Here is a 27,772-nt window from a genome sequence, read left to right as displayed (position 1 = left end):
TTTTCTTTAGGTAGTTGTACAAAGGGGTTACCAATTCAACAAATCAGTTTATAAGTACAGAGCATCTTGATTGATCTCACCCTTTTCATCACTGCATTCTCCTTCTATAGTTGCTTTTTAATGTTGCTTTTTTTTGTTCTTGAGGCTCTTCCCATTGTTTTTTCTCAGGAGGCTGAGGATGGCATCATTGCTTATGATGACTGTGGGGTAAGGCTGACCATTGCTTTCCAAGCCAAGGATGTGGAAGGATCCACCTCTCCTCAAGTAGGAGATAAGGCAAGATAATTTTGCTTCTTTTAGGTCATGCATAAATGATACCCAGGTTTGATGAAGTAATTTTTGCACTTAAGTAATTTTCCTTTTTAACAGGTTTAAATTATTTTCCTTTGGCAAAGCAGCTCATACTGTTAAAACAGGATCTAGCAAGCTCTTCCCTAAAAGTTTTTAAATTTACATTTCTATCTTTAAGTCTCATTGTTCATAAGAGTTACTATTCAACAAGTCAGTTTATGAGTACAGTGCATCTTGATGAGTGCCACCCCTTTCATCATTATCCTCAAAAAGGTGTGTTTTCCTTATTTATTTAAGTATTGTTTGGATATGCTTAAATCCATTAGCTTAGATGAAATTAGGTTACTGTAATTTTACCAAAGCAAATTATACCAAAAATTGTTACATTACTGTTTCTTTTTCTCATACTACATCTTATTTTCCTTTATGGAACTATGACAATACAAGGAACACACTGGAGGGTAAAACTTAGTCCTTTGTGTTAAGTCTTGGTGAAAAATCTTTTATTATCAGCATAATTACTGGAGATCATGGAGTAGGAAGCACGCTGTGGAGGAGTTTTCTCTTTACTCTTCAGAGTTAGGGAGCTTGGCATGGCAGTGATTATGATATTGTCATCTTTGTTTTTTCACAGGTTGAATTTAGTATTAGTGACAAACAGAGGCCTGGACAGCAGATTGCAACTTGTGTGCGACTTCTAGGTCGTAATTCTAGCTCCAAAAGGCTCTTGGGTTATGTGGCAACTCTGAAAGATAATTTTGGATTCATTGAAACAGCCAATCATGATAAGGAGATCTTTTTCCATTACAGGTAAGGATTGTCTTTTAGGTACTTGTTGCTTTCTATCCATTCTTTCTTGCATTCAAGTTTTTTTTTGGGGGGGGGGTTCCAGTCGAGGGCCTGAACTCTGGACCTGGGCGCTGTCCCTGAGCTCTTCAGCTCAAAACTAGCGTTGTATCACTTAAGCCACAGCGCCACTTCCGGCTTTTTTTTTCTGCTTATGTGGTGCTGAGGAATTGAACCCAGGGCCTCATGCATGCAAGTCAAGCACTCTTCCACTGAGCTACCTTCCCAGCCCACATTCAAGTTTTTAAAAATTGGCTTTTGTTTTGTTTTCAAGGATTTTTTTTGTTAGTTATAATGTTTGAAACTCAGATTTCATGTTGGTAAAACTGTATAACATACATATACATATGCACATGCTACCTCTATGTAGAAAACATGTAACCAGAAGATATAGAAAGGCCCGTGCCTTCTTGAAACATTGCTTCAATAAGAGAACTTTGTTTTACTCTGGATGTTGGTACCAGAGAGTGGATACTATTTATACACAGATGTACAGTATGGCATACTTACTACTAAACAGGTATAGTATAGCGTACTAGTTGCAAGTGTAGCTTCTTTTTTTTTTTTTGTTTTTTGTTTTTTTTTTGTCGGTCGTGGGGCTTGAACTCTGGGCCTGGGAGCTGTCCCTCAGCTCTTCAGCTCAAGGCCAGTGCTCTACCACTTGAGCTACAGCGCCACTTCCGGTTTTTCTGGTGGTTTATTGGAGATAGGAGTCTCACGGTCTCTCCTGCCCGGGCTGGCTTTGAACCGCTATCCTCAGATCTCAGCCTCCTGAGTAGCTAGGATTACAGGCGTGAGCCACCAGCGCCCGGCTGCAAGTGTAGCTTCTTAGAACCACACAGTTCAGTTTTGAGACCACGTCTTGTCACTTACTATGTATAAATTTTACTGAGTTGACTTTGTAGTGTCCTAGTTCATTATTTTGAAGCTAGGGGTAATGAGTACCCTTCCTCATCACAAGGTGTTTTTAGGAATCGGTGAGTCAATATAAATGAAGTACTTAATGTGCAACGTAAGTAGACATTCCATGAGTGTTTAAAACAGAAGAAATAAAAGCCATGTGTACCAGGTATTGGTGGGTCACACTTATAATCCCAGCTACTCAGAAAGCTGAGATCTGAGGATTGTGGTTCAAAGCCAGCCTGGGCTAGAAAGTCCGTGAGATTCTTATCTCCAATTAACTAACAGAAAACTGGAAGTGGCGCTGTGGCTCAAAGTAGTAAAGCACTAAGTTTTAAGCAAAAGAGCTAAGGGACAGCATCCAGGCTCCAAGTTTAAACCCCACAATTAACCAAAACAAAAAAACTTGTGTGCTACTGCTGGTGTTCTGGTAAGGGCTTAAATGTCATTTCTTTTCCCCTCAGTGAATTCTCTGGTGATGTCGATAGCCTGGAACTGGGGGACATGGTTGAATACAGCTTGTCCAAAGGCAAAGGCAACAAAGTCAGTGCTGAGAAAGTAAACAAAACTCACTCAGGTAATGGATGCTATGCTGTCTTCTTATTCAGCCTGTGCTCTGAGTGGAAGATGAGGGAGGGTGAGAGGACCATACAAATGTGAACCCCAGATAAATGGCACAAGCTACATGCTTGCCCCACCCTAGAACTACTGACATTGGAGGGCCAGGGTTCTAAATAGTTTACATTATTTGCATGAAACATCTCTTTTAAAAAATAACTCTAGGCCAGGCACCAGTGGCTCAGGCCTGTAATCCTAGCTACTTGAGAGGCCTGAGATCTGAGGATCGCAGTTCAAAGCCAGCCTGGGCAGGAAAGTCCCTGAGACTTATCTCCAGTTAACTACCAGAAAACCAGAAGTGGTGCTGTAGCTCAAGTGTTCCAGTGGTTCACTCAGGAACAGCGTACAGGCACAGAGGTCAAGCCCCAAAACTGGCAAAATAAATAACTCTAGGCTGGCACTCATGCCTATAATCCTAGCTCCTCAGAGGATCTCTATATGAAGCCAACTCGGGCAGGAAATTTATGTTCATATAACAACAAAAAACTAGAAGTGAAATTATGACTAAAGTGGTACTTTAGAGTGAAAAGGTAAGCTAGCCTCCACGCCCTAAGTTCAAACCCCAAGACAGACATTAACTCAAATAAACTAATAGGTAAATATACATGCATACAATGAGAAGCATTGCATGTTAGACTATTTAAAAATTTGAGTCTAGTTGTGAAATATATGGCCTGGGAGAATAGGTCAGTTATAGTGCTTTCCTAAGGTTCACAGTGTCCTGGATTCCATCCCTGGTTCTGTATGCCCCTCCCCAAAGAAAAAGTTGGATAATTAAGGGGAATAAAGAAAATGATAATTATTTCAGTTTCAATACCCACCCATCCCCCAGTACTGGGAACCTAACAGTGTCCTCTGTCAAGGTAAATTCTCACTGAGCTCTGCTAGCCTAGCTCTGGGAAATCTGGTTTTTGTTCATTTTCTTGTGCTGGGGATGGAGCCCAGGGCCTTGTGCATGTCAAGCAAGCACTCTACCACTGAACTACATCCTCAGCCTGGTATCCTAATTTTTTAAAGACCTAAGTGTTGATTTTCATCTGTACTTCCCAAAGACTTGGTCTTTGGGTGAGGCTTGTTTAAAAGATAGCTGGGATTTTGATTCCACAAATATATATATATAAACATTAGAGAGATAGACAATAGTGACCAAGTCAAGACATCCTACCTTCATTGAGCAGTTTCTTTGGAAAAATAGTAATACATGTTATGAATAAGTATGAAGATTCCCTGTATACCTACCTGTTGGTACCTCAACTGATCTGAGTTTATGTAATAATGTCAGGCATTTAAATGTGTTGATTCTCAGGCAAGCTAAGTCTCTGTACATCAAGTACTACATCAAATATTTAAATGATGATGTAGAAATATTTAAGGTTAATGGGGCTTGGGGGTTGGGTGCCCTCCATGCCTGCCACTCCAGCATTCAAGAAGGCAAGGAGTATCATAATTCAAAGCCAGCCTGGGCTATGTAGTGAATTCTTAAAAAATAAAACAAAAAATAGCAGCATTTATGTATTTTCTAACAATTATTATAGACAAACGATATGACTCCTTCTACTTGAAGAATGGCAGATAACTGGGCCCTTCCCTCTGTTTTCTACTGTTGGAAAGAGTTGAAATGAAGTTGCTGAGTGAGCTCTTTGTCTGGGTTTGTTTTGTAGTGAACGGCATTACTGAGGAGGCCGACCCTACCATCTACTCTGGTAAAGTCATCCGCCCCCTGAGGGGGGTTGACCCCACGCAGATTGAATACCAAGGGATGATTGAGGTTGTGGAGGAGGGTAAGACACAATTGAGCTGTACCTCTACTGATGAGCACTGCCGGGTTGTTCTGTGGGTTGGGTCACTGCAGATTGTTTCCTTAGACACTGAATTAGAAAGTGATTATTTCCTCCATGCTTGGCTTTTATTCTTCTACTCTTTGGAAATAATGGTATCATACATTTAACTTAGGGATAGATGAGTACATAGGTGGATGTATGGCTGACACATGAGCAGCTAGGAAATACTCAACAAAATCTTACACTAAGGAATCTAACTCCCTTCTTCATAGGGAGCAGGAAGTGTTGGTCCCCTCCTTGTCTCTCCTACTTGAACCCTGTCTTTCTAAAATGTTTAAATCCTTGTTTCAAAAAAATATTTGTATACATATATATTAAGATATGCATATAATTTTGAATATTGCTTTAAAATCATCTGTTATATTTATGGCTATTCAGTTGTATATATACTTTTACATTCTGTAAAATGGATCTGTCCCATAGTAGTTAGACTTCTGTGACGATCCTTCTCAGTTCCAGGCCAGGCTTTCCTTACTCCACACTTTGCCTTCCCCTGGCTTCAGGAACCCCCCCTTCTGGAGCCGTCTTACTCCATTGGTGTGCATAACTCATGTCAGTGCCAATAGAGTTAACACTGCATGTTAGGGGAGCAGGGTTACATGATGCTTGAATAGATGCAAAGGTTTGAAATTTGAGCCTGCAATAATGGCTTGCTTGTATTATCTGTAGGTCAGAAAAGAAAAATGGAGAGGGACCCGCAGTATGGAGGCAGAGAAGAAAAGAGCTTTGGTTATCTGTTTCTTCACCTCCACATGAGGTTTTTTAGGAATCTATTCCTTACACAGTCCTCACCCCATCTGACACACACAAACCAAGTATCCAAAGCCTTTACAGCAAGTCTTTACCCTTCCTAAGCCTTTTTCATCTACACTCTACTCAACTTACTCTTCAGCACTGGTTGTAGGGTATAGTCCAGAGCAAGAATTTTGTGGGAGGGGCTGGGAAGGTGGCTCAGTGGTAGAGCGTTTGCCTTGCATGCCTGAGGCCCTGGGTTCGATTCCTCAGCACCACATAAGAAAAAAGCAGGAAGTGGCACTGTGGCTCAAGTGGTAGAGCGCTAGCCTTGAGCTGAAGAGCTGAGGGACAGCGCCCAGGCCCAGAGTTCAGGCCCCACGACCGGACCAAAAAAAAAAAAAGAATTTTGTGGGAAAGGAAGTTTGGGAGCATAACTCTGTCAGCAGTTTTCTGGGTCCAGGCACTTAGTTTCTCACTTAGTTATGAAAACAGTTCTTACAATTAGTACAAGTTAATTCAGTGTAGACTTTGAGTTGAGCAGAGCTAAGTCCAAACACCATTTCCTAAGTGTATAACTTTAGACAAGTAACTTCTATATAGCTCAAATTCTTCATCTTTAAAGTGAAAATATTATCCTGCCCGTGAGACTCTTAATAAACCACTCAGAAAACTGGAAGTGGTGCTATGCCTCACGTGATAGAGTGCTAGCTTTGAGCTGAAGAGCTGAGGGATAGCACCCAGACCCAGAGTTCAAGCCCCATGACCAACATAAAGAAAAAGAAAAGAAAAAATTCTTCAAAAATTTTGAGTCAGAGCTGGGCACCAGTGGCTCACTCCTGTAACCCTAGCTACTCAAGAGGCTGAGATCTGAGGATGGCCATTGAAATCTACCCTCAGCAGGAAAGTCCTTAAGACACTTATCTCCAGTTAACCAGCAAAGAGCCAGAAGTAGAGCTGTGGCTTAAGTGCTAGAACATTGGCCTTGTGCAAAAAAGTTAAGTGAGAATATGAGGTCCTGAGTTCAAGCCCCAAGACCTTCATGCACACACACATTCATTCTCATATATTCTCTCTCTCTCCCCCCCTCTTCCTCTCTCCATCTCTCCTCCTCCCTCCTTCCCTCTCCCCTCTCCTCTTTCTGTCAATATGAGTGTTTTTATTTTTAATTACTCGTCTTCATAACTTGGTCTGCTGGAAAATCAAAAGTGTTTTTTGGTACCTATATGTTAAAAATCTTACCATAAAGTTGTCAAGATGGCTAAAAACTTTCCAATTCTGAAGCTTTTTTTTTTCTTTTTTTAGTCAGTTGGATTTCATCTTAAGTCTGACCTGGTGAGCAGTTGAATGCCTCAGTGTTACTAGCCTCTGGGCAATTTTCTGCTCTTAGACTGTACACTTGGGGAATAAGGGTTTTTTAACTACGGCAGTAGAAGTGAGTGGCTCAGACCGGTGACTTGTCAGCCTGAAATACTTACCTTGCCCTTGAACATTGCCAGGTCCAGTGCCAATCCTGGCCACTCAGTAGCTGGTTAGAAAGACTGAGTGAGACTCGAGTCCAGTTGGGCAAAAGCTTAGCAAAACACCATGTCAACACCTAAGCTGGATCTATCTCCCAGCTATGATCACAGTCCTGGTTGGCCCTGGGCAAAATCTTGAGATCCTGTCTGAGAAATGAAAGCAAAAAGTGCTGCAAGTATGACTCAAATGGTAGAGTGCTTGCCTACCAAGCATGAAACCAGAATTCAAACCCCCCAGTACTGTCAAGTAAAGAAAAAGTTTATGAGCAAGTGAGGATGTAGAAAGAAGGATCCAGTGAGGGAGGGAGCTGGGTTGACAAAGAAAGTAGATGAGAAGGTTATGTGTCAGCCTGTCCAGTTCACCACAAAAGTGTTTTGCAGTGGTTGTTCATAATTAGTTCTCGGGAAGAAGATGGTCTTGTGAATGTAAGCAAAGAAGGTATTATAAAGTACTGGCTTTCATGCTTTGTCTTTCTCTTGCAGGGGACATGAAAGGTGAGGTCTATCCATTTGGCATAGTTGGGATGGCCAACAAAGGGGACTGCCTGCAGAAAGGGGAGAGTGTCAAGTTCCAGTTGTGTGTTCTGGGCCAGAATGCTCAGACTATGGCCTACAATATCACACCACTGCGTAGGGCCACTGTGGAGTGTGTGAAAGATCAGGTGGGTACAGCATCTGGACAGCATTCCTTCTAGACTTACTACTTCCCTGTGGATAGCCAAAAACTTGACATTTTATTCAGCCCAGAAGGAATCAACATTCATTGATTTTCTTTCATTTTGACTGAATTCCTTTTTTAAAAAAAATTCACTGTAAAGGTGTTGTACCAGAGGCATTGTATAAGTAAGGTAATGAGTAACATTTCTATTTGAAAATAAAGAATGCTGAACAAATTTGTGTGTATGTGCTGCCAAAGCAAGCACTTAGTTCCTTCTCAGTGATTTGGGGTAGCATAAAAATAGGAAGAAGAAGGAAAAAAGTAACCCTATTAACAGTGATTGTCATTAATGATTAATGTTAATGGAGTAGTGGATCACACATTGTTGAGAAGTGGTCAGGAAATACATGTAGGGCAAATAAAACTAGTGTAGTTACTGAGATCTCAGAAAAATCCTTGGATGTCACCTAGTTTATAATAACCAGCTTAATAATTCTCGATGGAATCAAAATGATTCTTTTGTTCAAGTAATAGTCCTAGTGTTCTTGCTTAATTCATAATATGGAACAGGGCCACCTTCATTAGTTTCCATCAAGCTAATAACATAATGAATGGCAGGGATTTCAGAAGTTTTTCTTCCCTGAAAAATTTTCCCATAAAAACTAGAGCCACCAGTATTAGTATTATGGTTTGAGGGGGGGAAGTTGTTTGGTTCTGGAGTTTGAACTCAGGACCTTGTCTTTTTTTCTTTAGTTAAGTTTTAGTATGTTCTCCTGTTTTGTTTTGGTTGTTTTTTTGGGGGGGTCCAGTCGTGGGGCCTGAACTCTGGGCCTGGGCGCTGTCCCTCAGCTCTTCAGCTCAAGGCTAACGCTCTACCACTTGAGCCACAGCGCCACTTCCATCATTTTTTTCTTTTTGCTTATGTGGTGCTGAGGAATCGAACCCAGGGCCTCAGGCATGCAAGGCAAGCACTCTACCACTGAACCACCTTCCCAGCCCTCCTGTTTTTTTTTTAAACCTTTCATAAATTTTGAGAGAACTTTATGATAAAGAAATTATACAAATATTCATGCAACCTTTTTCACAGAGCAGAGGATTTGATATTGCAGCAATGGGAATCATTCTTTTTTTTTTAAATATATTTTTATTGTGAAAATACTGTACAGAGGGGTTACAATTACGTGGGTAAGATAATGAGCACATTTCTTATCAAGCATTGAGCCTCCTTTGTTTCCCCTTCCCGTCCTTTTGTATCCTCCCCCCTGTCCCCTGTCCCCCCCCCCAAAGTTGTAAAGTTCGTTTTTTGACATAACGACTTGTACATCTCATTGTTGCAATGTATCCCTGTCTTAACAATTTGTTTTTTCCCTTCCCCTCCACATATACCAACATCTTATATAGTGAAAGCAGGGGCTGTACCATGTTCTCCTGTTTTTTTTTGCCAGGGTCATTCTTGGACCCATATCTTCCTTCCTCTGTTGCCCTAGGAGCTGTTATTAAAGGTGGCATGCACCACCACACTTGTTTTTTTTTTTTTTGGGTCCGGTTGTGGGGCCTGAACTCTGGGCCTGGGTGCTATCCCTCAGCTCTTCAGCTCAAGGCTAGCACTCTACCACTTGAACCACCGCGCCACTTAGGGCTTTTTTCTTTTTGCTTAGGTGGTGCTAAGGAATCTAACCCAGGGCCTCAGGCATGCAAGGCAAGCGCTCTACCGCTGAGCCACTTCCCAGTCCCCCCTCCCCCACTTGTTTATTGAGATGAGTTTTCACTAACTTTTTGCCTAGACTTGTCTTGATCATCACCCTCCCCATCTCTGCCTCCAACTTGCTCTGGGTATTGGTGAGAGCCACTGAGCCCAGCTGCTAATGCTGTGATTTATAAGTCTCCTTTCTGGTGTGGATTAGGCATTGTGCTTTGTGTAACAGTGAAGTGTTATTTTGGTTTTGCCTGTAGTCTCCCCCCTTGTGACCTGCTGTTTTGTTTTCCAGTTTGGCTTCATTAACTATGAAGTAGGAGATAGCAAGAAGCTCTTTTTTCATGTGAAAGAAGTTCAGGATGGCATTGAGCTACAGGCAGGAGACGAGGTGGAGTTCTCAGTGATTCTGAACCAGCGCACCGGCAAGTGCAGTGCCTGTAATGTCTGGAGAGTCTGGTGAGTTGCCTTGTACTTGTGGGTGGATCCAGTGGATCAGTGTTCACTCTGGGCTATCTCTTCTCTAGTTTCTCCATGGCCAGATTCATTTTCTGAAGCTGGTTTTGATTCTTAGCTTTTTCTCTGCTCTTGATTATATATATGACCTTTAGCCTCATGAAACGGTCCTCAATGACATATGGTGCTAGTTCTGTTAGATGTTAAATGTAAAAACATTGTGTGCTCTTTACTTTTAAAAAATTTGCTTTTATTAAGCCATTTATTTCTAAGATACTTGCTGCTTAAAACACTACCATAGTCATCCTGACCTGTGTGCTACTTTTCTTTTCATCTCAACATTGGTATCTGAAAGGAACTGAACACTGAGCTGTTTCTTCACTTAAAGTTTGTCACATGTACCATGTTCATGTATCTGTGGAACTGGTCTTTCTGTTGGCAGACAAGTCTAGCTTGGACCCTCACTAAAATGATTTTTGTAGCTCTTATGCAGTTGGAACTTTGAGTTGGGAAAACATAAACTTGTCTGTCTTGTCTGGCTGGCAGTCTAGATGAGGCAAGCTCATTAAAAGTGAGTCATAGCAGCAAACACATTGGACAGGTACTTGGTTTCTTCCCATAGTACTGATCTTCTTGCTTCTTGGCTTGGTTACAGCGAGGGCCCCAAGGCAGTAGCAGCTCCTCGGCCTGATCGATTGGTCAATCGCTTGAAGAACATCACCCTGGATGATGCCAGTGCTCCTCGCCTAATGGTTCTTCGTCAGCCCAGGGGACCAGATAACTCAATGGTATGCCTCCATGCACACAAGGCATGAGGGAACCAGACTGATAGACCAGCATGCTCCACCCAATCTTGTTCAGTACGGGGTAAAAAACAGATTTTCAGAGATGCTCATAACTGATTAGGACTCCCTGCCCATGTTGCAGCCCTTAACACTTAACATAATGGTGATTCTTTGTTAGGAAGGCTTCCAAGATTAACTCCTGTAAGAAAAATTGGTAATAGATGTGATGGCTAAAAATAGTTCCTCCTGGGATCATGAACATATTGTAATAGATACATACTCAGGTCATTAATTAGTTTTATTTCTTCACAGGGATTTGGTGCAGAAAGAAAGATCCGTCAAGCTGGTGTCATTGACTAAGCACATCCACAGAGCACATCATTAATCCACTATGATCAAGTTGGGGGGATTCTGGTGAAGGGTTCTGAATATCTCCCTCTTCATCCCTCCCAAAATCTGGAATACTTATTCTATTGAGCTATTACACCAGTTTTAACACCTTCCTCGTGTTATGTTTAAAAAAATAAATAAATTTAAGAAACCATTTTAAAATTATGCACAGTTGCAGCCTGGAAAACTTAAGGTGGCGCCTTATAGTATCAATTTTAGGAGCTTTATTTGGTGCATTTAACGCAACTGGTAATTGCAAAATTCACGTGGCCTGAGTAAGGGAAAATAGACTGTTGTCTTGTTGGCCCTATGAAATTCTGCACTTGTACTCTACCCTCATGACCTCTGGCACGGTGTTGGCCTTGGCACTCAGTTGCATTCTTTTCTTTCCTGTTCATTATGCTTTAACTCTGAGGACCCTAATGAGGGTAGAATATATTACCTTTTAAAATTGCAAAAAATTTCTATAGCAACCCATTTTCTTAAGTTGATGGCCAAATGTTAAAATGTTATTTTTCATATCATTTATAATCTTGTCACAATCCATTTAACAGTTTGATTAGATTTCAGTGAAAATTATCTTCCAGAATAGGTCCCTCCCACCCCGAGATTGGGGTTAAATAACTTTACTACAATTAGTATATATGGTGCAGAATTTCATGCAAATAAAGTGTGCCAGCAGTGTGATAATATATATAAACAAAAAACAAAAAAAGGACAAATGCACAAACCTGCTGCTGCTTAGATCACTGCAGCTTCTAGGGCCCAGTTTCTTTTACTGATTTAAAAACAAAACGGAAAAAAAAAAATAAAAAAGTTGTGCCTGAAACGAATGCTGTTTGTTTTGTGTCTGCCGGGCTGCGGTGTCCGGTGACTGCCCAGGGCGCCGGGCCGCACGCGGGAGAGGCCTCAGAGGCCTGGAGGCCTTGGTGTTAGTAAGCGCCTCGCAGTCTGCGGTGCTGTCAACGGTGGACGAGAGCCAATAAAGTTGTACTCGTTTTTGACTCTGGCACCCCGGCTTCCATTATTGGGGCGAGGCGGGGCAGGCGCGTGACCCCGGCTCCGCCCGCGTGGCCCTGGCGCGCCCGGCGCAGGCGGATTGCGTAGCGGGCGGGGCCGGAAGTGCTGCTCCCGGGCGGGGGCTGTTCATGGCGGTTCCGGGGTCTCCGGCTCTTCTCCCGGGTGAAGTCCTAGGTCCGCGGGTGGCCGGGGCGGCGGGGCTGGCGGTAAGGCTGTGTGGGGCTCCGCGAGCGGGCGGGCGGGCTGTTTGGGCGGGGCACCTTCGGGCCGAGCGCTGGACAAAGGCCCGGGGCTCGCGAGGCAGCCAAGGGGTCCAGCAGGCTGAGGGAAGGCGGGCGGGGCTGAGGGTGGGGCTGTCCCTGGGGACCCAGGGCCTGGCCGGACCCGGGTGGGCTGTCCCGGGTTCTGAGGCCCGGACCGGGGTGGGCTGTCACGGGGGACCGAGGCCCGGGCTGGGGTGCGTTATCACGGGGGACCGAGGCCTGAGCCCGCCCGCGGCCCTGCTATGCGGGCTTCCTCGGGGAACGGCCACCGAGTCGTGGACGGCGCCGTATGTCTGAAACACGGCGCGGGCGGCCCCTCACCGCTGCCCGCCTGCAGGTGCTGGCCTGTGTGAAATGACCGAGTACAAACTGGTGGTGGTCGGAGCAGGTGGCGTTGGGAAGAGCGCGCTGACCATCCAGCTGATACAGAACCACTTCGTGGATGAGTATGACCCTACCATAGAGGTGAGCCCGCCGCGGCCTCCCGTCCCGGCCCTCGCTCGCCAGCCAGCCTTCCCTTGCACTGCTCCTTCATCCATTCCTCAAAGATAGAGGATAGAAACCAAAGAGCTGTCCATCAGAATGCATTCAGTAAACCAGAGAATGCATTTGCACTGCTAACGGTTTTCTTTTAAAATTCATGGCTTTTTTTAAATTTTGTAAAACTTGTAGATTCGGTGTTAAATTCAATTTCTTTACATATCACATTTCTGTTACATCCTGAGGTTCTCCAATTTTTACCTAGTCAAAGCCCCTGAGACTGAATTGCATCACTACCAATTTCAGCTCTGAGTAGCTTATTTTCATATGTGATACTGAGAAAAATCACTTAAATATATCTGAGCCTCATTTTTCTCGTGTGATTAATTTTCATATATTTGCAGGCCAAATGGTAGTCCATGCCTTTAATTACAATACTGGGGAATCTGAGGCAGAGGTTCTGAAGTTTGAGAACATCCTAGGATCGATTTTTTTTTTTTTTTACATAACTCAGCTGTCTACTACATAGGCTATTGTAAATAAAATGGATAAGCTGAGTGTGGTGACAAACACTAGTCCATCCCATCCACTTTGGGGGTGGAGACAGTGACAGGAGGATCCAGAGTATGAGGCAAGCCCAGATGAAGTAGTAGGAAGGTCCTGTCTCAAAAACAAACTAACAAGAGGGTAGCCTATAATACTCATTATTCGGGAGGCTGAGATCTAAGGATCAGGGTTCAAAACCAGCCCAGACAGGAAAATAAATGAGACACGTATCTCCAGTTAACCATCAACAAGCCAGAATTGGGAGGTGTGACTCAAGTGGTAGAGTAACCAGCCTTGAGCAAAAAAATAATAAGGGACAGCACTCAGGCCTAGTCTAGTTCAAGCCCCAATATCAACACACACACACACACTCAGGCCTAGTCTAGTTCAAGCCCCAATACCAACACACACACACACACACACACACACACACAAAACAGTCACAACTGGGAAAGTGGCCTGGGAGTATAGTTCAAGTGATAGAACACTTGCTAAGCAAGGGTAAGGCCTCTTCAATCCCCACCACTGGAGAAAAAGAAAAATGTTACCAAGTTGTCTGTGAATGGTGAAGTCTTCACAGTACTATATACTTAAGGATGTTTGTGGTACTCTGGGAGTTCATGTTACAAATTGTTGTCTGGAACCAATATCTGTGACTCTTTAAAGGGTTCATAAATTTGTCCAATTTTGTCCAATTTGTCTATCTCTAGAGATTGTTTTATTCCATCCTTGACCTCACTAATTCAAACTCATTTAAATTTAGCCATTATTGCAAGCCAGACATCAGTGGCTCACATGTAATCCTAGCTACTCAGGAGGCTGAGATCTGAGAATGGAGGTTTGAAAAGTCAGTTCAAGGCAGAAAAGCCCATAGAACTTAACATCCAGTTAACTTAAACAACAAAAAAAAAAAAGCTGCAAGTGGAGCTGTGGTTCAAGTGTTAGAGCACTAACCTTGAGCAAAAAAGCTCAAAGACAGCATCCAGATCCTGAGTTGAAGTTTCAGTACTGCCTCCCCCCCAAAAAAAAAATTGATTGCAGTATTTTTCAGTTTTATTTCTTGAGGGATAACTTAAAAATATTTCATAAGTGTAACATACAAGTATTTTATAAGTAAAATGCATAAATCTTACATCTAAAACTCAGGTTAAATTTATGTGCACTTAACCACCCCTCAAGAGAATAAAGAACAAGAAAAATTAATGCTATATAACAAAATTAGGGGTACTTTCATATGATTATTCAAATCTGTCTCCAAAGCAACTAATTGTACCTTATTTGGAACTTGAGGAATTTGTCTCAGAACTTTTTCCCAGTGGTATGATCTGCTATGGTAAGAAAAAACAGTTTAGGGCTGGGATGTCGCTGTGGCAAAGTGCTTGCCTAGCAAGTGCAACATCCTGGGTTTGATCCCCAGTACCAAAAAGAAAAAGAAAAAACAGTTTAGGTGTTATAGATTCCCCCAAACAAAAGATATATGTATATTTAATCATAAGTATAAATGATTCTGTATTCAGGGTTAGGTTAAATTGTTGTAGGTATGTTTGGAATTTTAAACATCAAATCAAATAAAACAACTCAAAACAGTTCATGGATTACTAAAATATATTCTTAGTTAATATCTGCCCTGTGTGTGGGGGTGGGGTGGAGGGGTGCTGGACTTGGGCTTAGAGCTTGCCAGGATTGCTTAGATCACTTGAGCCATGCCTGTAGGCCAGGTTTTTCCTGGGATTCTTGGAAATGGACAGTACAGGCATTGCTTTAATTTGTTTGAGGGTCAAATCAGCAATAGACTTAAGTAATTAAGAGGTTCATTTATCCTTGATAATAGCATTTTGTTCCCTCTGGTTTGTAATCAAAGTCAACTCTCCCTCTTCCTCCCCTTGCCAGGATTCTTACCGAAAGCAGGTAGTGATAGACGGAGAAACCTGTCTGCTCGACATCCTGGACACCGCTGGACAGGAGGAGTACAGCGCTATGAGGGATCAGTATATGAGGACAGGCGAGGGCTTCCTCTGCGTGTTTGCTATTAATAACAGCAAGTCATTTGCAGACATCAACCTGTACAGGTGCGGTACAGTGCCTCTGGAAGGGAGACGGGCTTGAGCTGTGTCGGGAGTGGAAGAAAATGGCGGGAGTGGTTTCAGGAGGTGTTAGCAGAGTAAATGCTGGATTTCTTGTATATAGTCTGCTGTTACAGTACATAAATGATGCTTCTTAGCACTGGGAAACAGGAAAGACAAATAGGGGTGCATAACAAGGAGTACAGAGAAAGAGGACAGTGGATATCCAAGGCCAGGGAGTTTCAGAGCTGGAGGGAGCCAGAAAAAACTCTAATGTATTACCTTTGTTTTCTTTTTTTCCTTTTTTTTTTTTTTTTGTCAGTCATGGGCTTGAACTCAGGGACTAGGCACTGTCCCTGAGCTCTTTTGCTCAAGGCTAGGGCTCTTCCACTTTGAGCCACAGTACCACTTCTAGTTTTCTGGGTATTAATTGCAGATAAGAGTCTCATGGACTTTTCTGCCCAGGCTGGCTTTGAATTGCAATCCTCAGCTCTCAGCCTCCTGAGTATGATTATAGGCGTGAGCCACCAGTGTCTTTTCTTTCTTCTCTCTCTCTCCTTATCTCTCTCTCTTTACTTCTTTCTTTCTCTCTCTCTCTCTCTCCCTCTCTCTCTCTCCCTCTCTCTCTCTCCCTCTCCCTCTCCCTCTCTCTCTCTCTCTCTCTCTCTCTCTCTCTCTCTCTCTCTCTCTCTCTCTCTCTCTTTCTTTCTTTTTCTTTTTTTTTTCTGTAGCATCTGGCTATATAGCCCAGCATGGCCTTGAATTTGAAATTCTCTTGCCTATACTCCCTGAAAGCTAAGACCACACACATGTACCACCTTGCCCAACCAGCACTCCTATTTTATAGAATCAGAACTAGAGTGCAGAAAATAATGTTGGATTTTTAGAATCATGGTTTCTATTAGTAGCAAAAACCCACACTTCTGAGTTGAATACTCAGCTCCATCTTTTATTACCTCTGTGACTGTGGAGAAAAATGACTCCTGTCTATTGGTCCCTCTCCAGAGATCATAGCCCCTGCTTGCTAGGATGTGGTAGCCTGGGACTCCCTCGGAGCAAGCCCAGGCCTATGGTGTGTACCACATTGCTGGGCACACACCACACCACATGTGGTCTGCCCTGAGGTCTGACTTGTGTTCCATTCATATGTAGATGTCTGCTTTCTGAAGTGAGTGCAAAACTGAGTTCACAGGATTTAGGGAGTTTTCGTCAGTCATGTGTTTGAGCTAAGGGCCTAGGCATTGTCCTTGAGTCCTTGAGGCGAGCGCTTTACCACTTTGAGCCTTTGAGCCATTGTTCCACTTCAGGTTTTCTGGGGGTTAAGTGGGGATGAGAGTCTCAGGAACTTTCCTGCCTGGGCTGGCTTTGAACCACAATTCATAGATCTCAGCCTCCTGAGTAGCTAGGATTGCAGGCATGAGCTATCAGCATCCAGCATCAGTTCATGATTCTTCCTTTTCTGTCTCTGGAAATTGGGAGGATCTGCATCCCCAGATTCACCAATCTTGACAAAAAAAAAATTGGCTTCTATGCTGGTTGTGTCTGGACTTTTCTTGTTATAATCCCCGTGTGTGTGGATGTGCACGCGCGCACGCTCACGTGTGCACACACACACGTGTCCCAGTCCAAAGAGTATTTAAAAAGCATCTGGTAAAAAAAAAAAAAAAAGTGACTAGTATAGCAACATAAGATTAATAGAGGGCTGGGAAGGTGGCTCAGTGGTAGAGCACTTGCCTTGCATGCATGAGGCCCTGGGTTCGATTCCTCAGCACCACATAAGCAAAAAGAAAAAAGCCGGAAGTGGCACTGTGGCTCAAGTGGTAGAGCGCTAGCCTTGAGTTGAAGAGCTGAGGGACAGTGCCCAGGCCCAGAGTTCAGGCCCCACGACCGGACCCAAAAAAGATTAATAGAAAGTAGGCTTAGCCTGCTCCACTGGGTGGTGAGCTGGTGCCCGAGGATGTGGCTGCTGCATGACATCTCTGCCCTCCCATCTGGGTATGTGGATGCTAGGGGAGACAGAGCTGCCTGAGAGGTGCCGGTCTCCCTCTCCCTCCTATGTGCCCTCTCCTGACAGCTTGCTTTCTTGTGCTCTATTTCAGGGAGCAGATTAAGCGAGTGAAGGACTCCGAGGATGTGCCCATGGTGCTGGTGGGGAACAAATGTGACTTGCCCACAAGGACAGTGGACACAAAACAAGCCCACGAACTGGCCAAGAGCTACGGGATCCCATTCATCGAAACCTCAGCCAAGACCAGACAGGTGGGGCAAGCTGGGAGCACAGGCATGATGTTCACTGGAGGCAGAGCAGTCTCAGCCTCCAAGTAGCTAGGATTACAGGTGTGCGCCCGTGGCAGCCAGCCCTAGTTCTGTTCGTTGTGTCCCACACCACCCTTTCCTTTTGCTGGAATGCTTTTTGAAAAATAATGTCATTCCTATGTCAGCCGGTTGGTGTGCTGCCCTAGGAATATCAGACTTCCTGTCCTCGTCCCAAACCACCCTACTCTATTAGCTGATAGAACATGAAGAAGTGTAAGTGGGAAGGGGCTTACCACCGGGAGGGGTCTGCTTCTCTCATTCTTTCTCTTTTGTCACAGGGTGTCGAGGATGCCTTTTACACCCTGGTGAGAGAGATCCGCCAGTACCGAATGAAAAAGCTCAACAGCAGTGACGACGGGACCCGGGGCTGCATGGGCTTGCCTTGTGTGCTGATGTAGCGAGGAGTGAGCATGGGTCTTCTGTGGAGTTTTGTGGGGTTGGGGGACTGGAGCAGGAACTCAGGGCCTGGGTGCTGTCCCTTAGCTTTTTTGCTCAAGGATAGCACTCTACCACTTGAGCCCTCAGCTCCACTTCCAGCTTTTTAGGTGGTTTATTGGACTCGAGTCAGCTTTGCCCTGACTGGCTTCAGACCTGGATCCTCAGATCTCAGCCTCTTGAGTAGCTAAAATTCTAGGCATGAGCCACTGACCTTGCCATGTAATTATGTCATTATTTAGAATCAGGCAATTTGATGACTATTCGTGGGATTGTTGCTATTAAGTGATCATTTCTGTGCATTTTAACCTAGTAAATATTTCCTTTGTGGTGCCATTTCTGGTGGTGTCATGGGCTTACTTATAATTAGAAATAACATTTCTAATATCAGAATAATAACATTTCTACAGAGTTCAATTTTTTTTATAACATTAGAACTTAGAAGACAGTATTCATGAATTGTGTACCACATTTTTGGCACAGACCTGGAGTTTGAAGGATCATTTCAAAACTAAATGATAACATGGTGTGTGGTCTTCTCTTTCAGATTCTCACGTCTGTTGTTCGAGAAGAGCCACTTTGAAGGTAGGACTCACTTAGAAATGCATTGCCCTTCCCGCTGTGCTCCCATGCCTGTCCTGTCTGTGTTTCAGCCGCTGACCACCAGTCCTGACTCTCGCGTCCTGTCTGTGTTTCAGCCGCTGACCCCAGTCCTGACTCCGGAGGAGAAGAACCCAGTTGCTCTCTTCATCTCAGAGACACTCCTGCTGCCCTGACTACTCGGGGGTCTTGCAAGAACCTCTCAGAACAACTACCTCCTCGCTTGGTCATCTGACCAGAGAAGTGCGCCTCCTCTGCTCCCTGGTAGTGTTCTGCCCTGGGTTTTCCCCATGAGAAACAAACCAACCTGTGCTAGGCAGGCCTTTCCCTGAGAAAAGCAGTCTATGCTCTGAAACAGGCTGGCAGCAGCTTCTTGAGCTCTAGAGGAGTAGCTGCGGGGTTCCTCCCCACCCCGCCCCTCTTTTTTACTGTTGAACCTCTGTTCATTTTTGGAGAAATGTCATAAATTACTGTTTTGCCAAGAATCTAATCAATGTTGCTGATTGGTTTGATTGTCATGTGATCAGCTATATTCTATAAATTGGCATGAGTCTGCTCTACTTTCACAAATAGAAATGTGAATGAACGCGCTGACCCTGGCATCCACCTTAGTCTTCTTGACTTCCATGAAATTGAATCCAACTTTCCCAATAAAGTGCCTTTTTCCTAGAAGTGGTTTGTAGACTTCCCCCAGGACCTCCGTGGAGCAGGGTCCCCCAGCCATGGGGGTGGCAGCCTCTGACTACCAGCTGGAGGAAAGGTCCCTAGACAGTCACCTATGGTAAGGTGTTTTCCCAGAGGCCTGGGTGGGCCTTTCCCAGGAGAGAGAAGAAACTGGAAACAGTGACTAGTGATAATCACTTCATGGCTAACCTCATCGCTTTTTGGTAGCTTAATACTTACAAAGTTTGTGAGTTGTTGCTGTTTTCTGTTTTGTTTTTAGCTTACTGATAATCTAATACTCAACAACTTCCATTTATTATGAAATTTGGGTCAAAGGAGGAAGTTCTTCAGTTACACATACTCAGATATCATAAAAGTTTGGTATACTGCTTTATACCTGTAATCTGTGATCTTCAATCCTCAAATACGGTGTTACATCTCCACTGCCTGTCCTAGTTTCATAACACAGTAAGTGTCCTACTCCTGTCAGGACACCACCGTACCGCCTCCCTCCCTTGGCCCCTCTGCAGTAGGGGCTGGGTTAACTGTTTCCGTTTAGTTAACCATGGTGCTAATGGACCAGGGAGGTCGCTGATACAAAGGCTAAACAAGTCAGTTATCACAAAAGTAAACCCCTTCCCTACAGCCACTCACTGTGTGGTAACTCTTGCAGTTTCACCAATGCCTGTTTGCCCTGCAAGGGAAGAACAGGTTAGAGGTTAGTGCCATGAGGCCTTCACTGGCACTGGAAAAGCCTGGGATCCTATGTGGGCAATAGAAATCTTCAGAAGTAAGCCCTTTTTAAAGCCAATTTGAATAAAGTTGCTATTTTTTCTTGGAATGAGGATGAATCAGGAATGTGCCGGTTGTTGCTTATAATGTTCTTTGGAGGGTGATGAATTTATTCAGAACACAAAGGAGACTTGGACTTGCTATTTCAGAACAGAATGGAAAATAGAGCTATTGTTGACACTGGTTGGGGGCTGGCAGACAACACTGGGCCAGAGCCCAGCACCTTGCACGTGCCTTGCTCGCCATGCTCGTGCCATGCTCATGCTCCACAGCCAGCTCCAGCCCCAGTAATGCTAATGAAAACAGGCTTGGATCCCATCGAACCACAGACTAATTCCAAACGACCACTCTCTTATATGGTCTTCTAATAGCTATGCATTTTTCTTGGTTTTCTAACATGAATTTTCACTTATGAAACAAACCATTACCTGGAAATGAACAAGAGGGAAAGAAGCGCAGACTGCCCAGAGGCAGGCTCAGAGCTGTGGTCTGCTGGTTGATGCCCGCTTATGCCAGCTGCTTCACAAAAGATTGGTGCCTGTAAGCTTTGGGGCTGTGTCCTGTGCCTTTTGGCTCATTGATCTCTCATTTCCTTGAGGCTTGGCACCCCTGCCCCAATCTTTTTTCATTGAGTCTGACACACAGTGTATTCTCTTGACTCTTCCATTTAATGTCAGATTAGGGAGAAGGTAGGCCACCCTGGGCTCCTAGGACCAGACCTTGTCTGCACATCTATAGTGTGTTCACATGTGTTCCAGCACAGAAGTATCCAGATAGGGCCAAATTCCTACTTGAAAATCCTCTCCTACTGGCTTCTTAAGGAATGACTTGGGGTTTAAATTTTGCCATGACAGAGAGACAGACATAAGAGCTAAATAAGTTCTGTTAGTGTGGTTAAAACTGGAGTTGTTGGAATATGTTTGTAATACACTGAAAATAATGCTAGCTTACCTCAAAATCACTTTCCCCTTTAAGTGCCTGGTCAGCTGTTGTAAATTCCATATGCCTTTCTGGTAGTTCTTTGAAGGTTGTGCATTGGCAAGCGTAGACATTCTACCTGAAGGCTGCCTTGTCTGTGAGTGACTACACACTGCATGTATGCCAGGCTCAGTGTGCCACACAGTGTCCTAAGTAACCAAGTTTTCCTTGAAGATTATAAGTTGTAAAGTTAATCTCGATTTTGTCTTTGTGGGTGCCCAGTCTTCATCTATTAAACTGCTGTGAATTTTTTTTATCGTGACTTGATAACAAAATAGACAAAAACTTAGATTGTGTTTGTTTGTCTGTCCATCCTAGAATTAGAAGCATAATTATTGTTTTGCTTTGTATTCAGTCATGAACTCTCAACTCTGGCAGCTACAACCTACAACCAAGAACCAAAAACCAAATGGTGCATTCTGCTTCTTGTTATTCATCTCTGCTAGCTAATATAAGAAGCATGGTTAGTTAGTGAGCAAAGAGGTGTGGATGGTTTGTATAGCCAAGGAACTAATTCTTGTACATTATTTCTCATCTTTACTGTTTTGTTAACCATCTACTGTGCCATCAAATTATTTTAAAGTATTTGTTTTCTAGAAGAATTGTTTTAGCCAGGCACCAATGACTCACACCTGTAATCCTAGCTACTCAGGAGGCTGAAATCTGAGGATAACGGTTTGAAGCCAGCCTAGGCAGAAAAATCCCCATGAGACTCTTATCTCCAATTAACCACTCAAAAAACAAAAACAAAAACCAGAAGTGGCACTGTGATTCAAAGTGGTAGAGCACTAGCCTTGAGTGAAAAAACTCAGAGATAGCATCTAGGCCCTGAGTTCAAGTCCCACAACCCAAAAAACAAGGCACTATTTAAAGGTGTTCTTACCGGGTTGGCTATAGATAGATTTTGAAATGTAACTGATTCCAGAAGGTGTTAACACTGATCTAAGAAGCAAGTGTTTGAACTCTGGAGGGAAGAACATGCCAATGGAGATTGTATGACTTCTGTGTGTCTGTACCATTTGACAGAGGTGGAAATACAACAGTATCAACTGTGCAGTTCTGCTGTTTCAATGGGGACTGTCAGTCTCCTTGGCCCTAACTTGAAAGGGCTAACACTTTAACGTGATTATTTTATTGTAAATCCATCATTTTTTAATTTGGTTTAATTAAATGCTTTAAAAATAAAAACTGGAACTTGTTTGCTTAGTAATATTGTTTTCCCCTACTGAAGTCCCTTTCTGGACAGTTAATACTAATCTCAGACTTTACATATGATGTAGGCAATACTGGAAGTCCAAGGTCCTTATTCACCTTCAGTATAGCAGCCAAACTTGATCTTTCTGGGGTGGTTGTTGCCCTGGACCTAAAAAAATCCCAGAAACAATTTCATAAGGAGAGTGTGTGTGAGTGATGTGTGTGTGTGAGTGGTGTGTGTGTGTGTGTGTGTGTGTGTGTGTGTGTGTGTGTGTGTGTGTCAGGGCTTAAACGCGGACTGGGTGCTGTATCTGAGCTTTTTTTCGCTCAAGGCTAGCATTCTACCACTTGAGCCAAAGCTCCACCTCCAACTTTTTGGGTGCGTAAGTCTCAGAGATTTTCCTGCCCTGGCTAGCTTTGAACCAGGATCCTTAGATCTCAGCCTCCTTTGTAGCTAGGATTATAGGCATCAGCCACTGGTGCTGGTTCAATTTTGTAAGTTTTAAATTCCTGCCTTGTAAATAGTCTGGTGGAATCCATGCTGTCCTGATTCAACCATGGTGCTGCAGCACAAGCCACAAGCACCCAGCCAAAAAAGGAACTTTGTTGTAAAGATGTAGCCAGCTGTTACTGGCTTACACCTGTAATCCTAGCTACACAGAAGTCTGAGATCTGAGAATCTCAGTTCAAAGTTGACCCAAACAGAAAAAGTCTATGAGACTCCATCTCCAACCAACTACTAAAAGAGAAGTAGAGATGTGGCTCCAGTGGTAGAGTACAAGCTTTGAGCAAAAAAGCTAAGCAAAGGCACGAGCAACTAAGTCCAGATCCTGGTTCTGGTGGTATGTGTGTGTACACAAAGAATATACAGACCTGGGGGCTGGGAAGGTGGCTCAGTGGTAGAGTGCTTGCCTTGCATGCCTGAGGCCCTGGGTTCGATTCCTCAGCACCATATAAGAAAAAAGAAAAAAGCCGGAAGTGGCGCTGTGGCTCAAGTGGTAGAGCGCTAGCCTTGAGCTGAAGAGCTGAGGGACAGCGCTCAGGCCCAGAGTTCAGGCTCCACAACCGGACCCCCCCCCCAAAAAAAAAGGAATATACAGACCTGTCTATTTGTTTCACTTTGCACTCCTGGAACAGCTTAATAAAAAGTTAGGGAAATAAATTATTAGTACTATGGCTGTCTCACAAGGCTCTCCCTACAGTTCTCTGAGGGGATCGGAGGGCTTGTTGATTCATTTTGGACTTTTAATATTAAATGTCAACTTCAAGTTTTTATAGACAAAACAGACTTACAAGGTTTCAATCTAACTTCTCAAGATGTCTTTCAGCCAAATATTGATTTGCAAAACATTTTGTTGTTGTTGTTGGATGTGGGGCTTGGGTGCTGTCTCTGAGCTTTTTTGCTCAAGTTAGCACTCTACCATTTTGAGCCACAGCACCACTTCTGGTTTTCTGGTGGTTAATTGGAGATAACAGTCTCATGGGCTTTCCTGCCTGTGCTGGCTTTGAACCATGATCCTCAGATCTCAGCCTCCTGAGTAGCTAGGATTATAGGTGTGATTATACCAGTACCCAGCCATAAAAAGTCCTTATAAACATGTTTGATTTTGGTTATAAATATGGAGAATTGATTTGTACCAAGAAGGTTAAATACTGTGCAAGTTTTTCTTTCAGACCTAAATTAGCTCATAATTCAGTCACCTCAAGCTCCTACCCAATATGGCAGTTGTACCAAATCCACAGTGGCCATTCTGCACTGCCTCATCTCCTATACCAGGGAGTATTTCAGGCTTCTGGCTTCAAAGGCTCAGGGAGGCATCTGCTCCATTCCAGTAGCTGTCGCTATCTTTAGAAACACGTTGAGTACTACATTAAGTACTCACAGAGCAGGTGCTAACTCTGTTTTCACTTTGATTCCAAAAGAGGATGGCAGTCAGAAAGGATGCTCCATAACAGAATTAAGTACAGCCTTTCAGGTTGGGAAGTCCCACCCCATCCACAGCTGATAAACTCTGGGCCAGGGGGACACCAGCGAGACAGGACCCCAAGTTTACACATTTGAATTCAGTTCACCAGGCTGGCTCCCCCTTCAGGAGTCACCTAGTTTAGCCACCTGGTTCTAGAGAGAACCTTTGCTGTTGTATTTTATGTGTGTGTGTTCAGCAAGGTAAGGCATGGAGCAATGTAAAAGGCTTATGAAGCTCTCTTGCGAGTGACCTCTTACTCTGCCCCTCCACCTCATTGTATTTATGAAGTGTCACCTCACTGCATTCATGTTGCGTTTGGGTGTTGCCTGTTAGGCCCAGTGAAACCTAAATTGGTTTTTTTTTTTTTTTTTTGGTTCGGTCGTGTGGCCTGAGCTCTGGGCCTGGGTGCTGTCCCTCAGCTCTTCAGCTCAAGGCTAGCGCTCTACCACTTGAGCCACAGCGCTACTTCTGGCTTTTTCTTTTTTTGCTTATGTGGTGCTGAGGAATCGAACGCAGGCCTCAGGCATGCAAGGCAAGTGCTCCACCACTGAGCCACCTTCCCAGCCCCGAAACCTAAATTATTACAGAGGTGCATTGGACTCTCAGAGCAGTTAAATAAGCTTCGTTAGATCATTTTCTGTTGCCAATCAAAATTATGTATACTCTTTAGTAGTTCTATTTAGATGACAGTATTTTGTTAACTAAACTTGGTTTTCTCATACTTCGTTCAGCTGAGGATTTATGGCCCTTCCTTTTTTGTCTGTTTCAAGGCTGGGGGCTTGAACTCGGGGCCTCATCCGCTCACTTAGCCGTAGTCACTGGAGACTTGCACTCTGCTTGAGCCACATTTCCACATCCTGCTTTTTTTGTTGGTTAATTACAATAGCTTCTAATCTCCATCCTCAGACCTCAGCCTCCTGAATAGCTAAGAGTACAGGCATGAGCCATCTGGTGCCTGGCTATTTCCTGAGAACATTCAGGATTCAGTAAAACTCATCAAATACTATCTTAGCTCGTTGCCACTTTTTTGTTGTTGTTGGTCGTGGGGCTTGAACTCTGGGCCTGGGCACTGTCCCTCAGCTCTTCAGCTCAAGGCAAGCGTTCTACTGCTTGAGCCACAGCACCACTTCTGGCTTTCTAGTGGTTTATTGGAGATAAGAATCTCACAGACAGCCGGGCGCCGGTGGCTCACGCCTGTAATCCTAGCTACTCAGGAGGCTGAGATCTGAGAATCTCGGTTCAAAGCCAGCCCGGGCAGGAAAGACCATGAGACTCCTATCTCCAATAAGTCACTAGAAAACCGGAAGTGGCGCTGTAGCTCAAGTGGTAGAGCGCTCGCCTTGAGCTGAAGAGCTGAGGATAGCGCCCAAGCCCAGAGTTCAAGCCCCATGACCGACAAAAAAAAAAAAAAGAATCTCACAAACTTTCCTGCACAGCTGGTTTTGAACTGTGACCCTCAGATCCCAGCCTCCTGAGTAGCTAGGATTACAGGCCTGAGCCACTGGCGCCCAGCTTCCTTGCCACTTTTTTGAAGTCAAGGATTTATAGGAATAGACACTTGTGTTTATATATTGTTACAAAATCTCAGTTATGTTACATGTTATCCACTGCAGTCTCCACAGCAGCCATGGAATAGGAATGGTGAAATCTGAAACTCTAAATAACAACAGGAGTTTCTAAGAAAGATTTCCAGTCTCTAAAATCTGCTGTTTTTGTTTCAGTAGAGATTTTCAGACATGCTCCTCAAAGAGTTTAGAAGGCGTGTGTGTGTGTGTGTGTGTGTGTGTGTGTGTGTGTGTGTGTGTGTGTGTGTGTGTGTGTGTGTGTGTGTGTGTGTGTGTGTGTGTCCTCCTGCAGTATAGGAGCTTGAACTAAAAGCCTGGGTTCTGTCCCTGAGCCTTTTCTCTCAAGGCTGGTGCTCTACCACTTGAGCCACAGCTCCAATTCCAGTTTTTTGGTGGTTAAAGATAGTTTCAAACTGCCTGCCCCTTCCTATCCCCTCATTTCCAGAAGATCAGAGTTCAGTTTCATCTGTCTTTCCATTTTAGGCTCTCATTCACAATTAAGTTGGAAGTTGATTTCATAAGTAAAAGCATGAAGCCCACTTCAAAGCTGAGTGAGCACCAGTGACACACCTGGAATCCTAGGCACTCAGGAGGCTGAGATCTCAGGTTTATAGCCAGTCTGAACAGGCAAATCTGAGACTTATCTCCAATTAACCACCAGAAAACCAGAAGTGGTGCTGTGGCTCAAATGGTAGTGTGCTACCCTTGAGCAAAAGAATTCAGGGACAGTGCCCATGCCCTGAGCTCAACATGACCAACGAGAAAAGAAAAGAAAAAAAAAAAATACTGGAAACCAAGTTGCTCAAAAGGAAAAGAGTTGGACTGGGAAGGTGGCTCAGTGGTAGGTCCTTACCTAACATTCATTAAGCCCTGGGTTCCATTCCTCATTACCATATACACAGAGAAAGCCAGAAGTAGCGCTGTGGCTCAAGTGGTAGAGTGCTAGCCTTGAGCAAAAGAAGGTCAGGGACAGCACTCTGGTTCAAGCCGCAGCATTGGGGGGGGGGGGGGAGTTTTATCTTGGCCCATAGTTTGGAGTCAAAGGTCAGGAAGTTTAGTGAGAACTCTCTGTGGTGTCCTAACAGTGTTCATACAGGGTCACAGACCAGAGGCCAGGCAGGTAGGGTGGGCTGGCCTTATTACAACCCTTCCTTCCGTAATGAATCCAGTCCCTCAAGATCTAACCCTCTCCCATGAGTGAGCACCAATGCTTCGGAGGGAGACACCCCAGAACCTAATTACCTTGCACCAGACCATAAAGTTTCCACCATCCACCTTGGCACTGAGAACCAAGCTTCCCACCAGCTGCTGTCTGAACCATGAACTGCAGTGGACATTGAAGAGAGTCAGATTAAGAGCAGGTTGTAAAGAGGTGGGAGCCCCGGTGATTCTCGCCACAGGAGGATTTGGGGGACAGAAGGTCTGAACACCGAGGAGCCAGATAGTCAGGCCTGACTTGCGTGGTGGCCTCACTCAGTGCACTCTAAGGAAGTCAATTTAAGCCGGGCACCAGTGGCTCATGCCTGTCATCCTAGCTACTCAGGAGGCTGAGATCTGAGGATCGCAGTTCAAAGCCAGCCTGGGTAGGAAAGTCCATAAGATTTTTACCTCCAATTAACTACTAGCCTTGAGCTGAAGAGTTGAGGGACAGCGCCCAGGCCCAGAGTTCATGCCCCACGACCATCAACAACAACAAAAATCAATTTAGAAAGGACATTGGTAACTTGCACTATTTGAATCTCAGAATGTGTTCACCAGAAGAATATTGATACAAATGATGTTTAGATTGCCAGGTGAGCTCAACCGATGTAGTACTTGCTGGACATTGTTGGTGGGCACCAACAATGTGTGTGTGAGTGTGTGTATGTGCATGCACATGTGTGTGCATGTACACATGTGCCTTGCTGAAACTCAGGGAGCTTCCTACTCTCACTTTACTTTTGCACTCAAGGATGGTGCTCTACCACTTGAGTCACACCTCTGCCTTTTTAGTAGTTTTATGGAAATAAGAGTCTCATGGATTTTCCTGCTAGGCTGGCTTCAAATCACATTCTTCAGATATTATCCTCCTGGGTAGCCAGGATTACAGATGTGAGCTACTAGTGCCCAGCAGTGCGTGAGACTCTTATCTCCAATTAATTTAAAAAAAAACAAACTGGA

At 44.1% G+C, this 27,772-nt stretch overlaps 2 protein-coding genes across 6 annotated transcripts in view; both read left to right on the top strand.

Moving 5' to 3' along the window:
• Positions 1-11,559, top strand: part of Csde1 (cold shock domain containing E1) — a 42,196-nt gene extending 30,637 nt beyond the window's left edge. For all 4 annotated transcript variants that reach the window (XM_070006402.1, XM_070006401.1, XM_070006405.1 and 1 more), the window contains 8 exons: positions 169-276; positions 926-1,101; positions 2,502-2,614; positions 4,317-4,436; positions 7,232-7,410; positions 9,395-9,558; positions 10,211-10,343; positions 10,653-11,559. In XM_070006402.1, coding sequence (XP_069862503.1) covers positions 169-276; positions 926-1,101; positions 2,502-2,614; positions 4,317-4,436; positions 7,232-7,410; positions 9,395-9,558; positions 10,211-10,343; positions 10,653-10,700 — 1,041 coding nt within the window. In that variant the 3' untranslated portion in view covers positions 10,701-11,559. The remainder of the gene's footprint in view (positions 1-168; positions 277-925; positions 1,102-2,501; positions 2,615-4,316; positions 4,437-7,231; positions 7,411-9,394; positions 9,559-10,210; positions 10,344-10,652) is intronic.
• A 289-nt stretch (positions 11,560-11,848) lies between these two features.
• Nras (NRAS proto-oncogene, GTPase) lies at positions 11,849-22,096 on the top strand. Of its 2 annotated transcripts, none has more exons than XM_070006407.1 (7): positions 11,849-11,956; positions 12,351-12,478; positions 14,930-15,108; positions 17,202-17,361; positions 17,697-17,822; positions 18,401-18,438; positions 18,552-22,096. In XM_070006407.1, exons 2-5 carry the CDS (start codon positions 12,368-12,370, stop codon positions 17,814-17,816), a joined length of 570 nt encoding a protein of 189 aa, XP_069862508.1. In that variant the 5' UTR covers positions 11,849-11,956; positions 12,351-12,367; the 3' UTR covers positions 17,817-17,822; positions 18,401-18,438; positions 18,552-22,096. The 2 variants fall into 2 exon arrangements, with proteins under 2 accessions (XP_069862508.1, XP_069862507.1); XM_070006406.1 differs by having other exon boundaries at positions 11,850-11,924.
• Positions 22,097-27,772: the final 5,676 nt, after the last annotated feature.

The sequence above is a fragment of the Dipodomys merriami genome, unplaced genomic scaffold (genome assembly GCF_024711535.1).
Source record: "Dipodomys merriami isolate MVZ:Mamm:240054 unplaced genomic scaffold, mDipMer1.0.p SCAF_7, whole genome shotgun sequence".
NCBI classification, from domain to species: domain Eukaryota; kingdom Metazoa; phylum Chordata; class Mammalia; order Rodentia; family Heteromyidae; genus Dipodomys; species Dipodomys merriami.
The sequence above is the reverse complement of the archived record's forward strand: the minus strand, read 5'-3'. Positions and strand labels throughout refer to the sequence as shown.